This window comes from Chelonia mydas, chromosome 2 (genome assembly GCF_015237465.2).
Source record: "Chelonia mydas isolate rCheMyd1 chromosome 2, rCheMyd1.pri.v2, whole genome shotgun sequence".
NCBI classification, from domain to species: Eukaryota; Metazoa; Chordata; order Testudines; family Cheloniidae; genus Chelonia; species Chelonia mydas.
This window is the reverse complement of record NC_057850.1, coordinates 184,337,978-184,363,088: the sequence shown is the minus strand read 5'-3', so window position 1 is coordinate 184,363,088 and position 25,111 is coordinate 184,337,978. Positions and strand designations below refer to the sequence as shown.

The following is a 25,111-nucleotide window of genomic DNA, read 5'->3' as shown; positions in this document are numbered from 1 at the left end:
CTTTTTTTTTTCTGAATGGTGAGTTAAAATGTTCTTTATAGTACATTACATTGTCTGTGCTGGTTTAAGGCTAGAAAGACTAGTGCAGAGACAGCAGAATTCCTCTATCCCTCCCCAGCTATCAAGGACAGGTATAATGTTTGTCACTGCATGGTTCACCTTGTGATCCCCCTTACAATATTTTAAAATCACACCAATTAACTGCTTCCAGACCAGCTTGTGGAGAAACAGATGCTCAGCCATGCTGAGGGTAGGATCTAGGAAAGCAGTTGAGCCCTATTTAATAAACCTGAGGGTATGTCTATACTATCTGCTGGACCGGCGGGCAGCAATCAATCCAGCGGAGGTCGATTTATCATGTCTAGTCTACATGCGATAAATTGACCCGAGCGCTCTCCCGTTGACTACGGTATGCCACAGGAGTAAGAGGCGCAGGTGGAGTTGACAGCAGTCGACTCACCGTAGTGAAGACACCATGGTGAGTAGATCTAAGTACGTCGACTTCAGCTATGTTATTCACGTACCTGAAATTGCGTAACTTAGATTGATCCCCCCAGTGTAGACCAGGCCTGAGCGTACTATAGCACTGAATAGAGAGACTCAAGATAAGAATATCCAGGTTGTAGCTGTTACTCATTTAAATGCTTTGGTAAAGTTTTTGCACTGTAGCTTCAAGGATATTCACCATTTATGCACCAGCTCATAAAACTAGCTAGGAAGTGAGACAGGAAGCATTCAGACCAGGGCTAATGCATCAGCACCAAAGCCTAGTCTAAAGTAGTAGCTTTTATAAAGAAACAGCCTGGGAAGCATGACTTAAAATAAGCTCCTATATAGCTCTCCATAGTGTCCCCATTCCATGCACGAACTGCCAAATATGAAGAAAGCCTCAGGACAAAGCTTAAAATACATGGGTCATCTGATGGAAAGATACATTAGAAGAGTACAGTGCAGCTCAATAGCTTCTGGAAAGGTTTAAAAGGGTCCCAAAAAAAAAAAAAAAAAGAGTAAAAGGGTACAAAAAAACAACAGCACACATCCCTAACAGAATGAAGGTTTGGGTTTCATGAATTAAAACCAATAAACCTGAATATCACTTTCCCCACTGTTTTACAATCCAGCACCCTGGTCACAGAAGAGAGACGTGAACTTCTCAGAACTGGAACGCGAATTATTTTTGTTTCACCATGTTTAGAAGGAATTCAAGCATAAATTCATTGTTCTAGAATGATGAGCTTTGTACTTACCACTGATCCACCATTTCTTGCCATTGATTACATAGCTATCTCCATCTCGCCAAATGCTGCATTCCATGTTGGTGGCATCACTCGAAGCGACATCAGGCTCTGTACAAAACACATTTATGAGCATGAACAGTGTTTCTGCAGTTAGATCCATTATTCATATATTATGGGAGGAGACTACTATTAATTTTGGTTTTGCTTATACAAACGTCATACAACAAAAAACTGGAGAGAAGGTAAAAGAGGTGGAGATAAAAAGTGTAATTCAAGGCTAAAGCAGAAAACACTGACACTATGCTCTCTAATAATCTCTCAACACTTCTGGACCAAGCATTTCAAATTGCAGTCATAATTAGGGCCATGTGGAAACTTTTGTGCAGTCATTAGAAAGCTAGTTTGCTCTGAAAACACAATTGTAATGTTCACTGTGAAAATATGGCTTAAAAAGTGATTAGAGCTTTAGTTATAACATTTGTCTATTTAATTGTAAGGCCTTTGGGACATGGAGCTGCCTTATTCTATGTCTGAAGTACCTCAGGGCCCTGGATAAAGAATTAATTTCAACAGCCAGTCAAATTTGTTGTTTTTAAAACCCTGCGTGGACTTGTTCTGGTTTATCTCACAGACCGTGGCTCAGGTTTTCTGCTCATCCCAGTCACTGCTGGAGGCAGGGTACAGTCAGGGAGCCAGTTAAGGCTCCTTAATTCTCAAGCTGGTCCCAGGATTAATTGGTAAGTGCCAGATGCAGGCAAACCCTATTCTAGGACAGGGTGGGATTGTATAAACTCTATGCCATCTGAGGACACCCTCATGACAAAGGAATTCTCAGCTGGTGAGACACAGATTTTTTTCTGGCCCCTTTCTACTACCAGAGAGCAGAGCAGGGGAGAAAATCTGGGTCCTTCTCACTCTCTACATCCTCCTAAAGCCAGTGACCCTGGAGTTCTTCATAGAATGTTATCACTGATAGAGCAACAGCCTTTTCTTTGCAGCTCCTGCTGTTTGGAACAACCTCCCTTCGGTCTGCTTCATCAATATTCTATTTCCTTCCAAATCTTACGTGAAAACACCTCTTCCCCTTTGGAAACACAGCAATAAGAGAGATTATATCCTATCCTGCAAGATGCAGGATTATCTAAACTCCCGCTGACTTGCAGGAGGCACTTAGCACCTTTCAGGATTTGGCCCTATACCTGTGGACCAAAATTTTCAAACTTGGGTGCCTAAAGATACTCTCCTATATCAAAAGTGCCAGTTTTTCCAGAAGTTTGCTGTCCACCAGCAACTTTCACTGAGAGGATCATTTCAGGCACCAGGGTTTGAAAATTTTAGCCAAAATGTGCAATGTAAACCCAAAAGGAATGATAAGCAATTGCTATACAGGAAGTGCATCATGTTTTGGTGGTGATTTTCTACATTACACTTCACAAACATATGAAATATTTGCAGATGGACTGTCATTGATGTTTGAAATATTATTAGCTGCTAAAGTGGTATAATATTTAGCATATTTACAGTGCGTTTCATCAGTGATCTCAACACACTTTACAAAGGAGGGTAACTTTACTGTATGTCCTGTTTGCATAGTAATTTTGTTTGGCTATTAATAAAAAAGCAAGAGTGAAGATATTCTTACAGCAAATAGTATCGGGGGGGTAACAGTGTTAGTCTGTATCCACAAAAACAACAAGGAGTCCGGTGGCACCTTAAAGACTAACAGATTTATTTGGACATAAGCTTTCGTGGGTAAAAAACCACTTTTTCAGATTTAAGGCCAAATAAATCTGTTAGTCTTTAAGGTGCCACCAGACTCCTTGTTGTTCTGATAGCATATAAATTAATCTTAACTATGGGAAATGGCAACTACTGTGACTATGGAGACTAAGGATCTTGCAGAATTAGACCCTCTGGCTGTCGATAGCACATAGAGAGGTTCAAAGCCATGGTGGAAAGCCAAAGATATTAACACATAATAGCTTGTGTTTCTGCACCTCTCTGCACTGCTGTGAAACATGCATGATGGGGGGGGGGGTGCAGTTTTCAACTGCAGAAATGTTTACCTGTCATGCAGAAGCAAGAACTAATTTTCCCTTGAAGGAGAGGCTCAAGCCACTGTTTCTTTTGCTCTTCAGACCCATACAAATGCAGGACCTCCATGTTTCCAGTATCTGGGAGAAATCAGAATGTTTCTTTTTGCAATACATAGTTCATACAGCATAAAATCTTCACATAATTGTCACTAAGGAAGTTGGGGGGGGGGGGGTCCAGGGGAGGGACGTTTGCTAACCTGGTGCATGACAATTGAAAATTTCTGGGGCAAAGAAGCATTTTCCTGTCTCCTCTGCAATTAATGCATAGTCAACCTGACTGAGACCACTGATGGCTGGCAGGAAAAGGTTCCACAGACCCTCTGCTTTGGCCATTTCCTGTCAGAAGAAATAAGACCAACACACAGTGAATCTTTATTCTGAGATTACATTATGATTCAGTAACCATCTCACCTCCCTCCAGTCAATCTTGCTGTCCCAACTATAGTTCTCCTTTCCTGAGTCTCTATATTCCATTTTTTGGCACAACATTCAGGCTTCCCCCTCACATTCAAGCTCTCCCTAACTTTTTCCATGTGTACATCTCTCTCACACACACTCTCTCTTTCTTTGTTTCCTTCACCTACTCCTGAACTCCAGAGTTTCTACCAGATAGCCACATATGTCCGGAATAACCACCCAGACAGTATATGTCAAGCTTCCACACACTCCTTCAAAAGAACAACTGTTAAAAAATCTGCATGCTCCATGAAGTATTCCGGCTAGAATGGCAATAACTCACTGTGTGCGCATGCATGCATTCTGGTTTGCATGGTAGTATATTGTTTTCCTTTTGTGCTTTAGGAATCTATGCTATATGAATGAGGAGATGGCTAATTGTTTCAGCACACATCACCCCTATACAGCACTATGCTGTATTGTGATGGTATGCTCCAACCCCAGGACAACTAAAGAAAGGAGCTCTCGCTCTCTCTCCACAGTGGTGCAGGGCCTCCCTTCTCATGGGACCAGGGTGCCCCCTAAAGACACAGTGAATACTTTATTTCAGCTGTATTAAAAATAGAGAACTGGAATATAGATTAGCAATGTGTGAGGCAAATTCTGTTCATGTCAACATAACAATGAAACAGTTTCAAGTATAAGCACAGCATTTTTTAAAGAGTGTGTGTGCGCGCGCATGTGCCTGCATGTGTGCTGGGGTGGGAGAGGGAAGGAAGGGAAAGACTCAGGGCTTATCTAAACCACACGGCTTTTAGCGACAATGCAGTCTCGACACAGCCTTGTCACTAAAAATCAGTGTGTGTAAACACTCTTTTCTGGTACTTTGTCGGCACTTTTGCCGACAAAATACTTCCAGCCCCGTGAGCGGCGTTAGCTTGGTCGGCAGGAGAGCGCTCCTGCTGACAAAGCCGCATTCACACTGCCACTGGTGTTGGCAAAACTTTTGTCTTTCGCAGGGGCGCTTTTTTAAGTACCCGTGAAAGACAAAAGTTTTGTTGACAACTTCGCAGTGTAGACAAGCCCTCAGACAGGCCTCCCACTTTTTCTCCAGTCTCACATCTCTTTTTTTAAAGTTTCTAGCTGCTCTGGTTGTGAATAAAGACTTGAAAATGTGACCCAGCTATAACTGATGTAATCACATCTGCCGGAGACTGCAGAGAGCCTGAAATAGCAGCTTGAGAGGTGTGAACTTCCCCATTGACTGAATGCATCCGATGAAGTGAGCCGTAGCTCACGAAAGCTTATGCTCAAATAAATTTGTTAGTCTCTAAGGTGCCACAAGTACTCCTTTTCTTGCATTCATTTCGGTATGTGCTAACTTCTGAAATGATTAGACTTTAAATGTCAGTGTTGTTAACTATTTCACTGCTCAAAGCACGTAAGAAAGGAGATGAAGAACCAATATGAAGAACACCACAATCTGCTCTGAGATGCCGCTTATACTGTGTAAGACTGTAAAAAAGTCTAGATGGAATACCTGGGCTAAACAAAACCTTAAACAAGGTTTAGGGTTAGTTATACAGAGACCTCAGCCTGCTTAGTACCCTGGCAAACACCATTAAAATCCTTTTATTAAAGATACAGAAAAGCAGGAACAAACAGTTAAAGCATTTGGAATGTAAAGTAAGGCTTTCATTTCAAGAACAATCCTTATTCCCTTTCTCTCTTTCGCTGGAGAGTGTCTTTAAAAGAAAAAAAATGACCCTTGTTTGACAGTCTTTAAGATAGTAATAACTTCTTTTTTGGGGAAAAGAGAAGTTAGTTGAGACGAGCTGGAGCTAGCACTGCTGTTATTAAAGTCTGATCCCTTTTCCTAAGAAGATAAACAAGACAGAAACATAGAAAATAAATAGGAAAGATAGAAGATGCATTTTCTGTCTCTGATGTTGAGTCACTTGCAAGATCACTGCTGGAAAAATACAGGTACAGCACACAGTGTTATCAGCCACTGTCAAAGGCTTACAGACATATGGCAAAATATGCAGTCTCGGCCAGCCAAGCCAGACTCTTATCAGACAGAAGGAAAAAGGAGAGAGTTAAGAAAAGGACTTGTGGGGGATGGGGCAAGACAAAGTCTCACACTGCAGGTGGTAATTGGGATTAAGCTAGAGCCAGCAGAGATGGCAACGTCATCTGGCTCCCTCTCTCTGGCCAGAACCTTTCTCAGGGATTAGGATGAAGAGGGTCCAGGGACCCATGAGATGGCAGGGGTGGCAGCTATGATGGTGAATCTCACTCCAGCAGCCAATTTTTCCTCCCAAAGTCTCTTCCAAAAAGGAGTGATGAGTGGAACAGCCCTGACCTCTCATTTTGTTCACCAATTAGGCCTATTTTCTGACACACCATTTTGGTTCAATGATTTCTGGTTCCCCGCATCTCTTGTTTACCAAGCATGATCTTAACACAGCCCTTAAGTTATATCAGTAGGCTTTTTCGTTTGGACAAATTCAATCAGTCCCACTTTTGCATCTTTCCCCATCAGCATTTGTTATGGGTTATTGTGACATCTTATGAAATTATGCTCACTTCTTGGAGTTGAGTTCACCATTAGGGTAAATGTGTAGGCCCAATTATCACAACATCACCATATGACAGGGTTGTAAGGGGGCACAAATGGTTTTATTTTCCTCAGCTTTCTAAAGCTTGGGAAATACATGGATTTTTAAACTGCAATTCCTTTTTAAAAGCGTATTGTATTTTATATGCATAAGAGAAACATGATGATCTAAAAGGTAAACTACTCTAGGTAATATTTGCTCAGGCAATTGCATCAACTCCCTCATTTCCATCATCACTGCAATACTCAGGCGAACATTCACTTTGTATTACCTTCAGTTTCACAATCACTGAAGGTTTCTTCCATCTGTCCAGTGAATTTTCATCCTTGGCATAGTACTCAACCACCTCCTTAGGAAAAAAAATAAAACAAAAACAAACGTACAATAAAAAGTAATATATGGTTTCTTCTACTGCCTCTTTCCCAATCTCCACAAACCGCAATGAATTCCTATTACATACTAGAAGTGCATCTTTATTGTACAATAGTACTGTATATGTTAAAAAAAAAATTAAAAACCTAATTGCAATCTGATTATGCCTCACATCTAAAACAGGCTTGAGACTCCTCGTGAACTTTAGCCAAAACTGTACCTCACTTCAGATATAAAAGTGACTCAGTGCTATTCAAAACACTTTTCTGGTGGTGTTTGAAGTTCAACATTTTCCGGAGATATGAGTAAGGACTTGTCATGACTAGTAATTCTTGAATGGTAATTGTATACAAAATTAATGACACTGTGATGAAATAAGCATTACTATATACAATTTAAGCTGACTATGTTGACACAGCACATGTAGTACAACCAGTGCAATATTGCAACATGCAAGCTAGGTATCCAATTTTAGTATGCAACAAGTGAAAACATGAAGAATACAGCTGTTTCTCTTTAAATAGGTGATCTTTTCATTGTGTACTCAGCCATTTGGAGTGCTAGATATTAGCACTATATACAGTTGTGCCCTTCATAGCAATCCTAATGCTAAATGTTGCTCTCTATGGGAATTTTGAAGACTAATTTTTTTATGCACTGATTATATTTCACAGTTTTTAGTGCTTTTTATTCAGGGATCTCAAAGCACTTTTCAAACAACTTTTGGAAATTTAAATGACTCATTATACTGAAAGGTTAAATGACCCATCTAAAGTCACACAGTGAATCAGATTTAGGAATGGTTTCAGAGTAGCAGCCGTGTTAGTCTGTATCCGCAAAAAGAACAGGAGTACTTGTGGCACCTTAGAGACTAACAAATTTATTTGAGCATAAACTTTCATGGGCTAAAACCCACTTCATCGGGTTTTAGCCCATGAAAGCTTATGCTCAAATAAATTTGTTAGTCTCTAAGGTGCCACAAGTACTCCTGTTCTTTTTGCAGATTTAGGAATAGAACTCAGGAGTCCTGACTTCCCAACCCCAGCTGTAGCAAACAAACAAAAACATACATGCATTTCCTTTAAAGGATTACGTAGGGAACGTTCCATATTGTTTTTTTGTTAGTTAAACACACATTCCTTAAAAAGAAAAGGAGTACTTGTGGCACCTTAGAGACTAACCAGTTTATTTGAGCATGAGCTTTCGTGAGCTACAGCTCACTTCATCGGATGCATAGCATATCGTGGAAACTGCAGAAGACATTATATACACACAGAGACCATGAAACAAAACTTCCTCCCACCTCACTCCCCCGCTGGCAACCACAAGTACTCCTTTTCTTTTTACGAATACAGACTAACACGGCTGTTACTCTGAAACACATTCCTTAGAACACATTTTTTCCTGAAGAGAAACAAAACTAGTTGTGACCAAAAGATGGCTGCTCAACCTTTGAGAAAATCTTTCAGAAACAAGAACTCATCTGGAGCAGGTACATTAAGAAATCATCTTTTCATAATTATGGACCTCTCTGGCCATTTCCACTATCAGCTTTCAAGCCTACATTAATGTCAGACACATCTAGGAACTGAGGGCATGATGGTATATTAGAGAAGTGTACTTAATATCAGATATAGACAACGCTTAACCTTGTTAGAAAGGGCTATGGAAAAGGTAAAACGTTCCATCCAGGATTGGGGGTAAGAACAGCAGCCTTCCTCCTGGATGACAAACACCCCTCCAATGCAATTCTTCCCTCTGGGACACAGTCAAGCCTCTAACAATCTTAATAGCATATTATGGCTCCACAAGAAGCAATGTCCTACGGGCCTGGGAACTTACAGTCAAATACTTTACTGAATATTACATTATCTTCTAACAACATCATTAAAGCAGGACATCAAAGTTTTTATCAAATTAACCTGGTTGCATGGCATGTTACCTCCCACACACCAAACAAGAGACCAGAGAAAGTAAACAACCTAGGGCTGCAGGCAAAGAACAATCACAGGGACAAAATGCATATCCAAGTAGAGCATTAGCCAAAAAACTGCTTCTTTCAGAAGGCTTGGATCTTCAGACTTAATCCCAAATTTCCCAACAAGCAGTTTGTCCTGAGGGTCAGAGATGTTGTGAGGGAGTTAGTCACAGTGCATACAGAACCTGCAGCAGCTGTAATGCAACGATTAGTCATGACGACACATTAAGCAAACATAGTTGGCAATGATTATACCAGAGTTACTTTCAACTAAGGATCTCAAAGCACTTTATAAACAATTAATCATCATAAACAAATTTGTGAGAAAAAAAATATAGATACAGAGAGAGGCTGAGCAACATCCCTAGGATCATACTTAAGTGAGCAGCAACATTGGGAACTCAAGTATCAACTCCTAATCTCCTGCTTTCAGCACTCCCTCAGAACTGAAGAACCATGAACCTCGAAAAGCTAAAGGAGAAACAATCTGGGCCAGCATTCAGGCAGACCCAGTATGGTAAAACTTTGTGGACCATCAACATCCTTCAGTCTGTGAGCTAGTCAGAGCGCGATAGTGCCTGTCTATGTCCAACATCAGGAACCCCCTTTGCACTCACTCCCTACAACAGTTCTGTCTTTTCTCTACTGTGAAGGATACTATTATATTTGTTATTAGTAGAGTATTTTCCCGTATTCAATATTCTTTCTCTAGCATTCACTACTAATTCACACACTGTACTTTGGGTAGATTTTGTTGCCAAGGCTATACTGATTTATAATCAGTAATAATCTGCAAAGAATATCACTGACTGGACAAAATTAAGCTCTGTCTCTGTTCCTAAACAAAGTGAAGATGTGAGCTGTGAAGTAAGCTCTGAATTTCGGAACAAACATACTACTTCCTGAACAAAAAGCTTCTACCTTTTCAGCTGGAAACACATGCTGCTTCATGAACCTCTTCACCTTCAGCAGAACCTCCTGGCCTTTTTTAGTCTGCTGGAACAGCTCTCCTGTATCACTGGGTTGTGCATTACCAGTGAAAGAAGTTCTAGGGAACAAAATTAAAATAAATAAATAAGGTCAGGTTCTCCTGCTGTTAATACAAACTTCCTTACATAAATATAACTATTTAAAGAAATATATAAGAAAGCTGTGAAAGGTCTGACCCAAGTTAGCCAAGCCTTTTAGGGCATATCAACACAGGGATAAAAGACCCAGGTCAGCTGACTCAGGCTCGCAGGGCTTGGGCTGAAAAATTGCTGTGTAGTCATTCGGGCTGCAAGGGTGGAGGGTCCCAGAGCTTGGGCTACAGCCTTAGCCCAAATGTCTACCCAGCAATTTTTCAGCTACAGAGCACGAGTTCTGCGAGCCAAGGCCAGCTGTGTTTTTTTAACCCCTGCATAGACATATCCAACAAGTGCTCTCACCTTTTTGAGAGCAGTAATCCAGTTTCTGCCAAGGGTTTCACCATCTCAGCGAACTCATAACTATTCTCTGCAGAAGAATTTCCAAGGAGATATCTAGCATATACACCCTAAAACCAAATAAAATAGACATATATGATTTAATATCTGCTTAAAATTGGAGTCCAGTATGACATAATCTTTGTGAACTGGTGGACAAAATTAAATGCATATATTCCCAATAAAAAGAAGTAGTCAGTGTTCCAATATAAAAATTGGTCAAATTTTAGTTGAATCCATTAGTAGTGCCATTGATCCATTTCCAATCAGTAGTGATACTGAGACACTAAAAGAAAATACTCACTCCATTGTAGACAGACTAATGGTCCAAGTCCAAAGGACAAGCACCAAAATCAGCAGCACAGATGACAAGTATTTACTGTGCAAATGTCATATACATAATTGAAAAAGTTCATGTGGGGCCTGATCCAGTGCCAGCTGAAGTCAATGGGTTCCCATCTGTTGATTTCAATAGGCACTGGATGGGGCCCACAATGCTCAGAGTTTAAAAGGACAGTGTATGTGATTTTTCCTGAGGTCCCGCCCCCCCACATCATCTAGCATCCATGATGATCATACCCAAAATGAACAAATCTAAAGAAAGCTAATGTCTGCTTTAAAAATTGAGTCAGCCATCACCAGATCGGTAGTTTTATAAAGGGAACAATAGCCCAGACAGCTACTATTGACAGGCAGCTAACATGCTACAGCTTTTAAAAGAATAAATAAAATTACAGAAGCTTTTCAACTTTATCACATTTCAATATTTTTTTACATTTTTAATTTACATTACCAAACAAAATAATAATAATTAAACTATAAGAACATATATTAATGAAAATTTTACCTGGCATATTCCAGCTATTTTAAAATATGAAAGAGCAAGGAAGAAATTCAAGTTCGAAAGATCTGTGCTAATACCCCTGCAGCGGCAGTAAACTGAAATCAATTCTTCAAGTGATGGAATTCCTAGGAAAACCATACAGAATATTTAGCATGTCCAAAACTTCTCTCTTCCTTGGTTTTTAAATTCTAATTAATTTGTCACCAATTATGCTGTTTGTTTAGTCTTACAAACTATATTCAAATTACACAACAAAAACAAACTAGTAAGTGCCACATACTGGTTCTCATGCACTAATATAATGCAGTTATATTTGGCAGCCAAACACAAATGGGGATTGTTTAAATTCCAACCAAATATAAACACAGCACTTTTTCAGGTCAGTAAAAAAATAATAATATGTTAAAAGACAAGACAAAAAGATTAAATTTTAGGCTTAAACTATCTCAGTGTCTCTTTAAGAAAAACAGCATTCAAAATATCCTTTCACTTAAAGGACTATTAATAACCATATAAGTATATTGAAATATATATTTCCTATCTATAATTTTATAGAATGTAATAAACATGTTGTTAGTAAACTATGGAAGTTATTTTCAAGTTTAGTATGGTATGCTTAATAGTTGGCTATCAACTGTTTATAGAGATAAAAAACTAAATAGAAATCAATTTTTAAAAAACAAAATTACAAATTACCTACAGTATCTCTAAAACTCAAGGTACCCCCTTGGCCTAACTGTTTAATTGTGTTAGGCCAGAAGTAAAATGCAGCGGTATAAGCTAAATCTGCTAAAGGATGCCCAGTGGTTGAAAGTTCCCAGTCCAGGACTGCCACAACACGAGCCTAAATAAATAAAAAAAATCCAATGAATGATAAACGTAAGCAACTTAAATTAACTACATCCACGCGCCTTCCCATTTAGAAGACTAATATAGGATATGTGTGTGTGTGTGTGTGTATATATATATATATATATGCGCACCATAAGATTGTTACAGTGACGATAGTTCCTTAATACAGTACTAGGTCTTGGGATCTAGAGAAAAGTAGTGTTCATATAAATGAACAAATTAATTTTTACTTATTCTATTGAGATAACATTATATACACTTAGCATCTATATAGCTCTTTTCATTCTTAAAGCCCTTCGTAAACACTCTAATCTGTCTCACGAAAGTCCTGTGAGGGAAGTAGGCAAGGAAGTTTGTAACCCTATTTTACAGATGAGGAAATAGCACATGACCTGTTCCTAGCCACAAAGAGGAGTCAGTGACAGAGCCAGGATTAGAACTCATAAATTTGTGGTTCTATGTTCAAACCACAGGTCCCTCTTTGTAACATAACAGTGCACAATAGACTAAATCTGGAACTTACTCAATTACAATATAGACTAGGGGTAGGCAACCTTTGGCACGCGGCCCAACAGGGTAATCCGCTGGTGGGCCGTGATACAGTTGGTTTACGTTGACCGTCCACAGGCACAGCTGCCCGCAGCTCCCAGCAACTGCAGTTCGCCATTCCCAGCCAATGGGAGCTGCAGGAAGTGGCGAACCACTGCCACTGGGAGCTGCGGGGGGCCGTGCCTACGACGGCCAAGGTAAACAGTGTTGCGGCCCGCCAGCAGATTACCCTGATGGGCTGCGTGCTGAAGGCTGCCAACCCCTGATATAGACAGACACTGTTCCCTTGCTATAAAGGAGGGGGGGAGAACCTTTGAAACGTGTCCTGTTTGGCATGCTTGAACAACTAGCACACAAGGGATTACTAAACTTGCGCAGAAAGATTGTAGTTGGCTTTTATGATCTCGAGAAGATTGTTTTAAAACAGAGTACACCTCAAATGTCATTTACTGCACAAACTACACCTAATGCCCAGACCCTGAACTGTGTTCTGCCACTGTTGAATAATTCTGTTGATCATATGGCCTAGGTTTACCTTTCACCCACAAAGTGACATACAGTATGTGGGAAGGGAGCACTAAAGCAGCCAATGATTCATTACACATCATTGACAAGAAAGAGTGTGGTTTCATGCAGAGACCAGAGAACAATCCTCTTTCTCAAAGAATGGCAAATCATGGGTTTCCAGCGGTTACACGATACCAGCCTTGATTTACGTACTCTCCTTATTTCAGGCCCCCCAACCAGGGGGCAAGGAGGGCAATTGCCCAGGGGCCCAAGTGATTTAAAAGGGCCCAGGGTCCTTGGCCACTGCTGCAGTAGCAGCCCCGGGCCCTTTTAAATTGCCCAGGTGGGCCGCAGGGCTCCCAGACATAGGCGCTGAGTGAGTGCTGAGCATCCACCAGCGGGCCCCTCCATCCCACCCCCCCAGCCGATCAACTCATCCTCATCCCCCTAGTGCCTCCTGCTGTCAGCTGTTTGGTGGCATGCCAGAGGCACTGGGGAGAGAGGGAGGAGCAGGGGGTGGGAAGAGGTGGGGCGGCCCTGGGCAACGCATGGCCCAGATGCCGGGAATGGAAGGGGCAGGATCAGCCCCTTCCAGATGCTGCTCTGCAGCCCTCCCTTTAAAACTTAAAACAAATTCACTAACCTAATTTAAGTTTTAAATTTACCTCAAGAAAATTGTACTCTGCAACACCCGTCAATGTCTATTACATAGGTAGGAAGGTAGAGAAACAGTACAACAAGAACTAAGAAGTAAGATTAATGTATGTATATGTTTGGGGTACCTCTCTTGGATGGAAAATGATGTTATCTATTCTAAAATCTCCATGAATCAGATTTTCTTCATTATCACCAGCTGGCAAGTTGTTCATTAACCACTCAGCCAGCTGGTTCATAGCAGGAATGTCTACGTGAGCAGATGCATCATACTGTTTTTTCCAAGTTTTAACCTGAAAAATATAAAAAACACTTAAAACTAGGAAAATCAAACATCAGCTATTTTAAAGCAGATTATACAGCTGAGGGAGCGAGCCATTCAAACTTCCTTTTTACTTGTTATAATTCAAAGGTGTTGAAAAAATATTTGTCATCATATACCATCCCTTTTCTATGATGGTTTTGCTCTTCATTTTTATAATTATGGCTATGAATATGTCGCCAAGATGGTTATGAAACATGATGCACATTCAATTTTTCCACTGGTAATAGTGACAAAGACCATTGTTGAGATTTTCTATTCACCAGTAAACTTGGCACTCTTTTTTTCCCTCTCTCTCTTTTTGGATTCTAGGCTGACACAGCCAAATGATTTTATTTAAAGGACAATAATACATTATGTTCCAATCATAACTATGCACGGGTGCAGGGACGCACTCACATGCAGCTAGTTGTGGGCCTGGGAATTAGAACTTTAAGGTGAAGAAATGTAACTGGCAGGAATATGCTTGATTCTGTTATTGCCCTAATGCATTTAAAATCCCATAAAAGACGACAAAACTGGCTGGATCTAAAGGGTTTGCACTTACTACAATTTGTACATATATATTCCTATCTTGTTTTCTCTAGCTCTTCAGCCCATTATGGTCAGCTGCTCCAGCCCATTCAGTCCGCCCTGTATGCTCCCTTTGAACATCCACTGTTATGGTTTTAGGCCTCGTCTACATTACAAACCTATATTGGTATAACTACATTGCTCCGGGGTGTGAAAAATCCACACCCTTAAGCAATTTAGTTATACCGACCTAATCCTCTGTGTAGATAGCGCTATGTCGGCTGGAGAGCTTTTCCTACCAACATAGGTACGCCTTTCAGGGAGGTGGATTAACTATGCCGATGGGAGAGCTCTCTCCCATTGACTTAGAGTGTCTTCATTAAAGTGCTAGAGTAGCACAGGTGCATCGGTGCACCTGCACCAATGCATCATTTTAAGTGTAGACTTGCCCTTAGTTTACAAGCCACATCCCACTGCGCTTTTCTGTGTGTTGCTTTGCTGCTCTGAGCTTCTATTTCACCTTTACTCATGGGTCTCTGTTTTCTCAAGCCCTCAGAGCTCAGTCACTTCCAATTGCTCACTCTGATTACAGCCACCCAAAGGACTTCTGGTTCCTTAACCCATCTGATACCAGCCAAGCTATTTTGATCTCTGCTCATTGCCCTCAAGCTTTAGATTATTTTAGAGATCCAATAAGGTACAGAAGAGAATTCAAGAAGGTTTAATAAATAACAGAAAATTGCACTTCTCAATCTTTAGCCTTTGTTTCTATCACCAGTGGAAGGCTGAGTGCATATTTTGTTTCATAACCTTGCTGTGTGTTACAAATGTAAGCACAACAGAAAATCAAACAGCATGGATCAACTCCTCAGAGATACTGTTCAATAAGCTTTGATACTTCCACATCTTCACACTAAAACAAAAAAGAAATAGTCACATACAGAGTCAATTTCTGAAGCTCAGGAAACTGTCTAAAAAAACCAAAAACAAACAAAAAAACAAACAACTTAGGACCAGATTCTGACCTAGGCTACACCACTATAGATCCACAGCAACTCCACTAAAGTTATTCTTGATTTATACTGGTGTAACATCAGATTCTGACCCATTGGAATACATGATTAAGATCCTTTCCAGCTTCCTCTAAAAGGGACAAAGTAAGTCCCTATATCAACGGGCACAGGTGATCCAAATTCATGAAAATTAATCTTGAGAGTTCTATTCCTGCTTCTGGATTTTGACAGTGTTGTTATACCCTTAGTAGCTCAGTAGATTTAAATTTGTATTAAATACATCTGGAAAGGAGAAAGGACACTGAAAGATAGACCTGATCTTTGTTGTATTTCAAACATAAATCCCACTGCACGTGTAATTCCAAATCTGGAGGTGTGACACAGGTGAATGGATACTACAGTCTGATAATAGGACCATAAACTTAATCAATGTGTTCTAAACACTTTAGAACATGTAGAGTAATTGAACTAATTATAAGATATTAGGTAAAGCCAAAACCTTGAGTAGTTTAAGGATGTTAGTTATTTTAATATAAAAAGTGTTGTAACCAAATGAATACAAATGAAACATTCAAGGGCATTACAAAGTAAGTGGTTTTTGAGACCATTACCTGCCTCCTACAGTATCCTGGTCCTCTGCCATATCCTTGGAGACCCAATGAATGCAAACTGAATGAGTGCAACCGGGCCAGGGTTTCTATCATAGCAACATACAAAGCAGATCGCTCCGCTGGACTGACTTCAGGTAGTGTGAGGTCTCGGAATACACGACCCTAAAGACATCATAAATCAGATATTTGGTCAGATGGAAGGAGGAGGGGGAGGAAAGGTCACACAACTCAACAGCACAAGATGTGTATGATGTATTAACAGTCATTGCGTCAGTAATCTCTTCTTTGCTCACTTGTTTCTTGTCCAGGAAGGTCAAGGCACTCTTGCTCACTGAAATCCAAAAACTACCAATCTCACAGGATCTCCCTGAGCAGTGAATCTAATATATGTATCTTGTAGATCCTGAACTAGAACTCTAGAACCAGACACCCTCCAAACTCTGAGGTGTGTGCAATCTAGATTGTATTTCTTGGGTCCATCTCAAATATTCTGAATCAAAATAATTCAGTGTATAAATTGAAAAAACAAAATAAGCTCTAGTTTTGTAAGGTTTTTTCACATTTCAAAAACAGTTAAAAAAGTTATCCACTTAATTTTTGGGAGGGAGGGAGGGGCTATCATTTGCCTCTGAAGTGGACCCTTTGATATGGGAAAAAGGAAAAACTAGGCAAATTTTCCCTCTAAACCCACTCACTTCCAGATAGTTAATGGTTTAAAACGTACACAGCTAACACACTGATTAGGTTAGTTTTTGCCAATTAATTGTGGAAGAGTAGAATTTATTGTAGCATTACATGATACTGTTTAGTCAACATACATGTTTCATCAAATTCTGTTCTATTTTCTAAAACCTTGGACTATATTAATGAAAAAAAAAATAAAATAAAAGCAACTCGGCTATCCAATTTAGCCAAGTGTAAACTTACAACCTTGGGAAAAGAACAGATGCTGAGGGAACTAGATTTATTAAAAAGAAACTTCTTGCTCTAGACAAGACAGAGAAAATTCCAAATGTATAAACGTACCAAAGCAAAGATTGAAAAACTGCTGGGATATTTCTAAGTTAACCTAATTGGAAGCAGTATTAGAACATGGTTAACAAACAAAAAAAAACCACACACACACACACCCCCAACTCATCTGTCTCCTAAATCGAACACACAACCTGATGATTTGATATTAACCCACTTTCTTGTAATTTGATTTGTTTACAGATCATTTATGCTTTTGCTTATTTAAATTAATAAAATACAGAACGTTGGAAACATATGTGGTTTGGATCAGAGGAGTCCCCAGAGTAAAGAAGAGGCACCTCTGTGACCCATCTAGTGGTGGTCCATAGACCTTCCCTATATTCCTATAATTGCTGCCTGAACTACAACTCTGTTAGCTTTTGAAGGACACTTGATTAATGCATTCATCATTTCTTTCAAAAACCCAGAAACTTTGAGGGTCTGGGATTGAGAACATTTACCCAACCTTAAAGCCGGACCAGCTCCCCCTAATAAGTCTAGGGTTCTCACACCAGGGATCCTGTCTGATTTCAGAATGTCTGCCTGACAACCAACCTGAGAAGATCATGTTGAATGGTGAGCCAAACACATGACCCTGCAAGAGGGAAATAAGTCCTAAAAAAACTGAAGTCAATGGCCGCTATTGGTGATCAGAACCTCTGAAAAAAATCAAGCCATTTTTATTTAGGTGCCTAAAGGGGGGCTTATGAGCCCTATTCTAGGCACCCAAGATTGAAAAATTTCATCAAAGTTCCTATTTCAACATATAAAACTTTAGATATTTTAAAGCAGTTGCAATGGAAATAAACCCAAAAAGAAAACAAAACAAAATCCTACAACATGTATTGACTAACCTGTACATGTTCCATCACATAAAATTCAGTTCCAATCACAGAAACATCACTGCAATACAGTAGGGGCTCAGGGACTGGAAATCCAGCTGAAAATAACGCTTTCTGCACGTGATATTCTCTATCAACCTAAGAAAGATATAGTATGGTAGGTACAGAATAATGTTCAAATTCTTCAAACACATTTAAACTTATTTTACATATACACAGAATATAACATTGTGCCCTACTAAACACCAAGCACTGGATTATGCAGTACAGAACACTGGTACTGGTTTGTGCATTTGAATAGTTAATTGCATTTTCTAACATTTCTAACATTCAATATCCACTTAAATCTTTATGCCAATCGTTACGCGAGGAAAATAGGCCACTTGAGAGTTGGGCCTGGTATAAACTTTAATTTTCTTTATCTTAAATCAGATTTATATTAACAACATCTAGAGCAGCTCTGTCTCTGGGTTAAAGTTGCTAAGAGCAAGACGACCCTTCAGTAAGTTAAAGCAACTAACTGGTAGTTCCCCAGTTCCTTGTCAGGATAGGGGTCATGTGACAGTTGCAAAGAGGCCTATACATTTGCTTTAAGAAATGCTAAGAGAAGATATGGAGATGCGTGAAATGTGTAACCCTGGGCAAGGGAAGTTATAGCCATCAACATATCAAGGCCTTCTAATGAACTGGTGCCATCTGTACCAGCCAACTGAAGACAAAGACCACTACAGACTAGGCCTAAGTGCCCAGAAGATTTTGCCAGCACCGAGATACTGACCAGACATAGCGTGACCCAATCCCCCGAACTGCAGTCCTGACTGATGCAATGTGATGCCAAAGACCACACAAGCTGAAGAATGCATCTTTTTCCTTAAGTACTTCCCCCTTTTTCTTATGTTGTTACTGGGTGGTGATGTCCCCATTCTTCTTCTTCTTCTTCTTCTCTAAACACTTTTAAGATGTGCATGCGTGTGTTTAAATGATTGGGTGCATATGTGAGTTCATTTGGAGTAAACAATATTAATCATTTCCTAATTCAAGTTCTAGGCAGTCCTGCTTTAAACTTAGACTGTTGCCCTGAATAGTGAAGGGTGTCAGCAACACCACGCTACTCTACAGGAGAGGTAAGAGCTGTCGACTCTGTTGTACCAAAGATTGGGTAATTAAACCAGAGAGGGAGTGATCAGTATAGTCACTAAGCACACAGGAACTTTGGGAGGAGTCTAAATATTACTTCAAGGGCTGAGAGGTAAACATGTTTGTTTCAGAATCAGAAGCATTCAACCAGGTCAACAGATTACTTTGCCATGAGCAAGATCCTGTAACTGGCGGTTAGAGCTAAGCAGGTGGCTGCCTCCTCAAGTTTTTGTATTTGTAAAAAAATTGATCAGGTGCTGTACTAGCTTTCTGATTAAGGCTATGATTATGTCATGGAGGTCACGGAATCTGTGACTTCCAGAGACCTCCGTGACATTTTCTGCCCTGGGACTGAAGCTGTCAGCCCCACAGCTCTCAGCCATGGCTGGCAGTGGGCCCCCTGTAGCTACCCAGCTGCGGTGGGGGGACCCCTGCAGGCTGCCCAGCTCAGTGAGTGGCGAGAGGACCCCAGAGCCCCCAGCTGCTGTAGGTGCTAGACCCCTCCCAAAAATTCAGGAACACCAATGACCTGTTCCTGACTTTTATTAAAAATATCCCTGACAAAATCTGAGCCTTACTTATGATTTGATTATTGTATTACTTTGATGACTTGATTAATTGGTGACTCAGTTCATATTATTAATTCTAATTGTGAGCTTGATTTGATAATTGTACTGTCTAATTCTTAGTATAGTATGTCTTTATAGTAGTTAACTTCATAAGTTTGATTAACTTTAAATTTGCTTATTTATTGATGTGTAATAAAATCCATAAAAAGTACACAAAGCCAGTTTTTCTTTCAAATTTGTAACTGGGTCAGAAAGCTTTAGAATGAAGATAATTTAGCCTAGGTATTTGTGAGCCATTTGGCTCTGTCCTCAAATTAAAACATTTGTTTCTCACAATTATGTACTTTTAGCACATGCACTATGAAATGCATTTATAGTTTGCCAAAGAATTGGCTACTCACCTTGTGAGCTCTAGGCAGAAGAGGGCCATGAGGCTTCTTCCTAAGCACATATGCCCTAGAACCCTTCTGCAAGTAAAAGGTTGGATTGGACTGGCCTGAGCTACAGAGGAACAAGAAATGAATTACTAAGAAACAAAGTTGCAAACATTTAACAGAAAGAACAGCAGCAACTCAAAATTGGAAAAGTGCACATCATTGTTTGGGCTGAAGAGGATGCCCAAGTACAATTTGGGAATTCATCTCAGGGGTGTTCTTTTAAACATACAATCTTACAAATCAGCAGATGACAGTTCAAAGTCAGTAGTCATGGGCTCTATTCCCAGTTCTGCCACGTTTCCTTTTTGACTTTGGAAAGTCACAGGTATTCCATGCCTCTGTTTGCTCTTCTGTAGAAAGGAGGTAACACCCACAAAGATGCTGTGAAGATTAGTTAATGTTTTCAAAGCACACTCAGATTCTTGGATGGAAAATAGTGGCCTTAAAAATTTACCAATCTGGATTAAGAAAAATAGACTAATTTTTTTACAGTAGTGCATAAACTTCCTTTGACTCACAATAGATGTGTCAGAAGTGAGAATTTTCTGTAACACATTTATGAATGATGCTCATGGCAGTTAACCCTTTGGCTTAGTGTTGTTACCGAGTGGGTGCAGAAGGGATAAAATGCTTCCCTTGGAACAGAGAAAAGGTATAAGGTATTTGTGCCAGGTAACTGTCTGGGTTGATCTGAATGAGCCATCAAGCGCTGGCTGGAATCAACACATATCAATGGAAGATCCACAAAAAACAATGGGAACCCCAGTGACTAAATGATTAACACTTAACAGCAGGATGCTCGGGCAGGCTGGACATGGAAACTTGGTATGGTTTTCAAGTGGAAGTACTAGAGGGGACAGGAATCTGCAGTAAGAACTGGGCTGACAGAGACACAGAAGTTCTCACTTGGGATTGATAGACAGAGAAAGCCAAGATCAGCAAGAGAGCAACCTGGCTTGGTGGAATTCTAAGGGCTAGTCTACACGAGGATCACTACAGTGGTGCAGTTGTACTGCTTTGGCGCTACTAGTACAGACGCTTTATGCCGACCAGAGAGAGCTCTCCCGTCGGCACAATTACTCCACCTCCCTGAGTGGCAGTAGTTATGTCAGTGGGAGAGCGTCTCCCACGGACACAGCGCTGTCCACATCAGCGCTTAGGTCAGTGTAACTTACGTTGCTCAGAGGGGCAGCTTTTCCACACCCCTGAGCTACAAACTGTTTCGAAGTAAGCACTAGTGTGTACAAGCCCTAACTTTGGCCAGTCTGAACTGTCTTCACCGTCTTAACCTTTGCTTCTCTACACTAACCTAAGGAGTTCCTGATGCTATATTCCAGTTGATTAATACACCCTACTCGGTTTTGAAAAGGCTGCCTAGTCTTGCTGCAGACACCTACAGATGTACACTGAGGGGTAAAAGTCTCAGAACAGGAGTCTCCCTCAGTTGGGACTCACCATTCAGTGACCAACCCTTGTGGAAAAGTGTGATCTGTTGGCCATCTGGCATATAAAGGGATACTCCCAGAAGACTGCCTAAAGGCCAAGACATCCTGTACATCCGTGATAATAGGTTATATCTTGAATACAGAACACATTGAGATAGTTCTCTAATCAAGGCCCCAATCCTATGATGGAATCGAAGCAGGTGGACTTTTGCATTAGCACTGAGCCCGTGAAGCCCATGTTGCTCTATATGGGCACACAGGTCTGCTCATACTCACCCTGTGTGTGATCTGTCCCTAGGGCACTGCCTGAGACAACTGGCAAGTCTTTAATGATGAATGTTGAAATTGGGAAGTATGCTATTAAATACGATATTAAGATTGGAGGTGTGATCTGTTACCTAGCAATGTAACCAGAGAGTGTCCCTCCCTCTTTAAATACCTTCAGGGACTCCTCTCTCTCCACCATATCAAGTTCCAACTTCTAGTCCTCACCTTCAATGCCCTGGATTGATCCACTGTCTTCTCCTCATTCAAGTCCCTCCTTAAGATTCACTCTGCACCAACATCTACGAGATATTAGATGACTAAAACATCTATTTTGCTTAAAATAAATATATCTGCTCCTCCATGCTATGCTTGCCAAATAACCATGTAATCATTCTGGTTACACTCTTCCCAAAATCCTCCGCCTACTATCTTGCTACCCTCTTTATTATGTCATAGGTAACTAGGACCTTCTGGGTTGCAATCCAGTACTAGTGAAGGGCTGTTTCACCCTGCCCTGCAACCCTGGGTGTCTCATAGTGCTTTGCAGAGGTAACTTCCAACTTGGGTCATTCACAAACAGCCTGCCAGCAATCAGATCACATCTGGAGTTCTGTCTACAGCTACAGCCCTGGTTCAGCAGCTCTGCAACCTGTCAGTACATACCAGACATGCTGTGGCTTCCAACAGCCTTGGTTACCACATGCAGAGTTACCCCAACCCGCTCCCAGATTTTCCTAAAACATGCCTGCTCTGCACTGTCAAGCCCTCTCCTGCACAGTCCAGATATATTAGGTATATTGCCCTTCTAACGGGTCAATATACAACAATTTGCCACTTTCAGTGAAATTGCCCACACAGTTCACAACACTAGATTAGTTTTGATTAAACAATAAAACAAGTTTATTCAATTACAAAGAGATAGGTGTTAAGTGAGTACAAGTATTAAGGCATTAAATAAAAAATGTTTACAAGAAAAATAAAGATAAAATGCTTTCTAGTCCTAAACTTAAAGTAGGCTTTGTTCAAGGTGACATTCTTACCACAGGTTTTCAGTGGCACTGCTGACCAAGTTTCAGTTCAGGATCTGCTCCCAAGGTCTCTTAGATGTAAGAGGCCAAGGGACAGGAAAAGATAACTTGAGGTGTTTTTGCCCCCCACTTTTATAGTTGAGTCACCCTTTGAAAAGCACTTTCTTGAGTGTGACCCCTAGTTAAAATTCTCTCTCGCTGAGAGCACGGAGACATGGAGTCTGATGGAGAAAGAAGGCTTCATGCAGTTTCTTTTCACCCGTGTATGCTGTTGCCGGCAAAAATGTAGATCTCTTTGTTCCTGCCCGCTTCCCTTGCCAAATAATGGCCACCTGATAGATCATGGCCCATCAGCTTTGATGACACCTGACTAGGGGCCTCAACTTGTCCTTTGTCTTGGGAAGAGAGACTCACTCATATCCCAGACTTGTCTGGCAAACACACTTCAGTCATGATTTCATCTTATGCTCATAATTTTACATATAATGTTACTATACACATTTCACCATGATATTATTGGCCAGCAGGTTATTAGTTTTCAAATGGTACCTTACAGGGCATATTTTGTACAAAGATTATTACTATAGTGTATAGGGTGTGAACACAAGGGTGCATTCTGTCACAGTAACATTTTCAGAAGTGCCTCTGACTTAGGAGCCCTTGTTTTATTTTTAGAAGTGACTTAGGTGCTTAGAAACCTCCATCTCATTGCAAGTCAATTACATTTATTCTCCTAAGTGTCTACAGTCTGGTCTACACTACAAAGTTACGTTGATGCAAGACCATTAAATTTACAAAGGACATAAATCTATTTTGTCTATTCTGCTATGGTAAATGTAATCATACAGTCTTCAGCATTATGAAAATTTATCTTTTAATGTCTTTTTTTATACTCAGATTATGGTCTTGTGATGTCATGTTCTTGAGGAGGAAAAAAGTCACTAGTGATTTTACAATGAGATTACCAGTATTTCTAATTTTTTGGTATATTATCACCTCTCACTTTTTTGCAATCCAATTAAGAAGACTTAATTCACTTTTTACAAGTATTTTGTTTTAGATCACAGATGTGATCATTTATCCAGTCCCTTTCTTCAAACAATAGAACATGAGAGAACCCCAAAGGCCCCATCACTACAGAATTGTTTAGGGCCTATGCACTGCTCCTTGTCAACTTCTAACACACACATCAATAAAGTTAATCATAGAAAAGTTCATCGAAGAGTTCATCAAAGAATTTGTCCTTAAAGCAAATACCTTTATTCACATTGAACTTGTGCCAAACAGGATAGGTTACTGTTTTACAGTAAATAAACTTTGAACACAATAACATGTTTTGTAACTGGTGAACTTTCACACTGATAACAGAAGGTACAGTATTTTGCTTCTGCATTACCATAACATGTAGTCATGATTTTCCTTGGTGTCCCTCTTTAACCGCACAATGTGCTCAGTGCAGTAACACACACACCTCTGGCTCTGTTCAACACATATATTAACTGATACACTTGGACAGGCAGATTACAGACGTTGTCATAGACACTAAGGTGATGGGTACACTAAAAACAGGTAAGATACCAAAAACTAGGAGCTTTGCCTACCTTATGGGCAATCATCCTTCCCAGCATTTCTAGGATGGATCCATCTTTTGAAGGATGACCCTACCTACCACAAACAACATTCACAGCTCCCAAAGTCATTCTTAGGGCGACCTAAATCAGTGGTTCTCAACCCTTCCAGACTACAGTTCTCCTTTCAGGAATCTGATTAGTCGTGCATACCCCAAGTTTCACCTCACTTAAAAACTACTTGCTTACAAATATCAGACATAACAATACAAAAACTATGACTGAAAAATGGCTCACTTTCTCATTTGTCTGTATGAAATTTTAGTTCGTCCTGACTTTGCTAGTTCTTTCTATGTAGCCTGTTGCAAAACTGGGCAAACATCTAGATAAGTTGCTGTACCCCCTTGCAAGACCTCCGAGTTACCCCCAGGGTTGAGAACCACTGACCTAAATGATAGCTCGCGTCACACAGTGGCCGTGCCCGCCATGACTCGCCGCCCCGGCCGCGCTGATTTGGAGCGTGTGGTCCCGGGAGAGGAAAGGCGGGGGGGGGGAGAGGCAGCGGCAGCACAGGAGCGGGGAGACCGCCCCCGCCCGGAGACCCCCCTGCGGGGTTACCTGTACTGCCTGGCGGTCAGCGCTTCCGGGGGCTGCACAGGAAACCCGGCCAAATGGCGGGAGAGGTATTTCTCCAGGGCTCCCTGGTCAAACCTGTGCTGCTCCCTCACCGCCGTAGTGCCCGGCTCAGTGGCCATCTTCCGCCCCTCGGCGCGCC

At 40.7% G+C, this 25,111-nt stretch overlaps 1 protein-coding gene across 6 annotated transcripts in view; it reads right to left on the bottom strand.

Annotated features, from left to right (window-relative positions):
- Nucleotides 1-25,091, bottom strand: part of ACAD11 (acyl-CoA dehydrogenase family member 11) — a 61,262-nt gene extending 36,171 nt beyond the window's left edge. For 3 of the 6 annotated variants that reach the window (XM_007064304.4, XM_043540803.1, XM_037890299.2), the window contains exons 1-13: nt 24,955-25,091; nt 19,993-20,092; nt 17,898-18,023; nt 16,030-16,191; nt 13,699-13,863; nt 11,705-11,852; nt 11,012-11,133; nt 10,129-10,235; nt 9,623-9,749; nt 6,623-6,700; nt 3,532-3,670; nt 3,305-3,412; nt 1,248-1,346 (exon numbers count right to left, since the gene is read on the bottom strand). In XM_007064304.4, coding sequence (XP_007064366.2) covers nt 1,248-1,346; nt 3,305-3,412; nt 3,532-3,670; nt 6,623-6,700; nt 9,623-9,749; nt 10,129-10,235; nt 11,012-11,133; nt 11,705-11,852; nt 13,699-13,863; nt 16,030-16,191; nt 17,898-18,023; nt 19,993-20,092; nt 24,955-25,091 — 1,618 coding nt within the window. Of the gene's footprint in view, nt 1-1,247; nt 1,347-3,304; nt 3,413-3,531; nt 3,671-6,622; nt 6,701-9,622; nt 9,750-10,128; nt 10,236-11,011; nt 11,134-11,704; nt 11,853-13,698; nt 13,864-16,029; nt 16,192-17,897; nt 18,024-19,992; nt 20,093-21,965; nt 22,040-23,805; nt 23,851-24,783; nt 24,915-24,954 lie in introns of those variants that run through there. The other 3 variants (XM_037890296.2, XM_043540804.1, XM_037890298.2) reach the window with 3 other exon arrangements.
- Between the last annotated feature and the right edge of the window lie 20 nt (nt 25,092-25,111).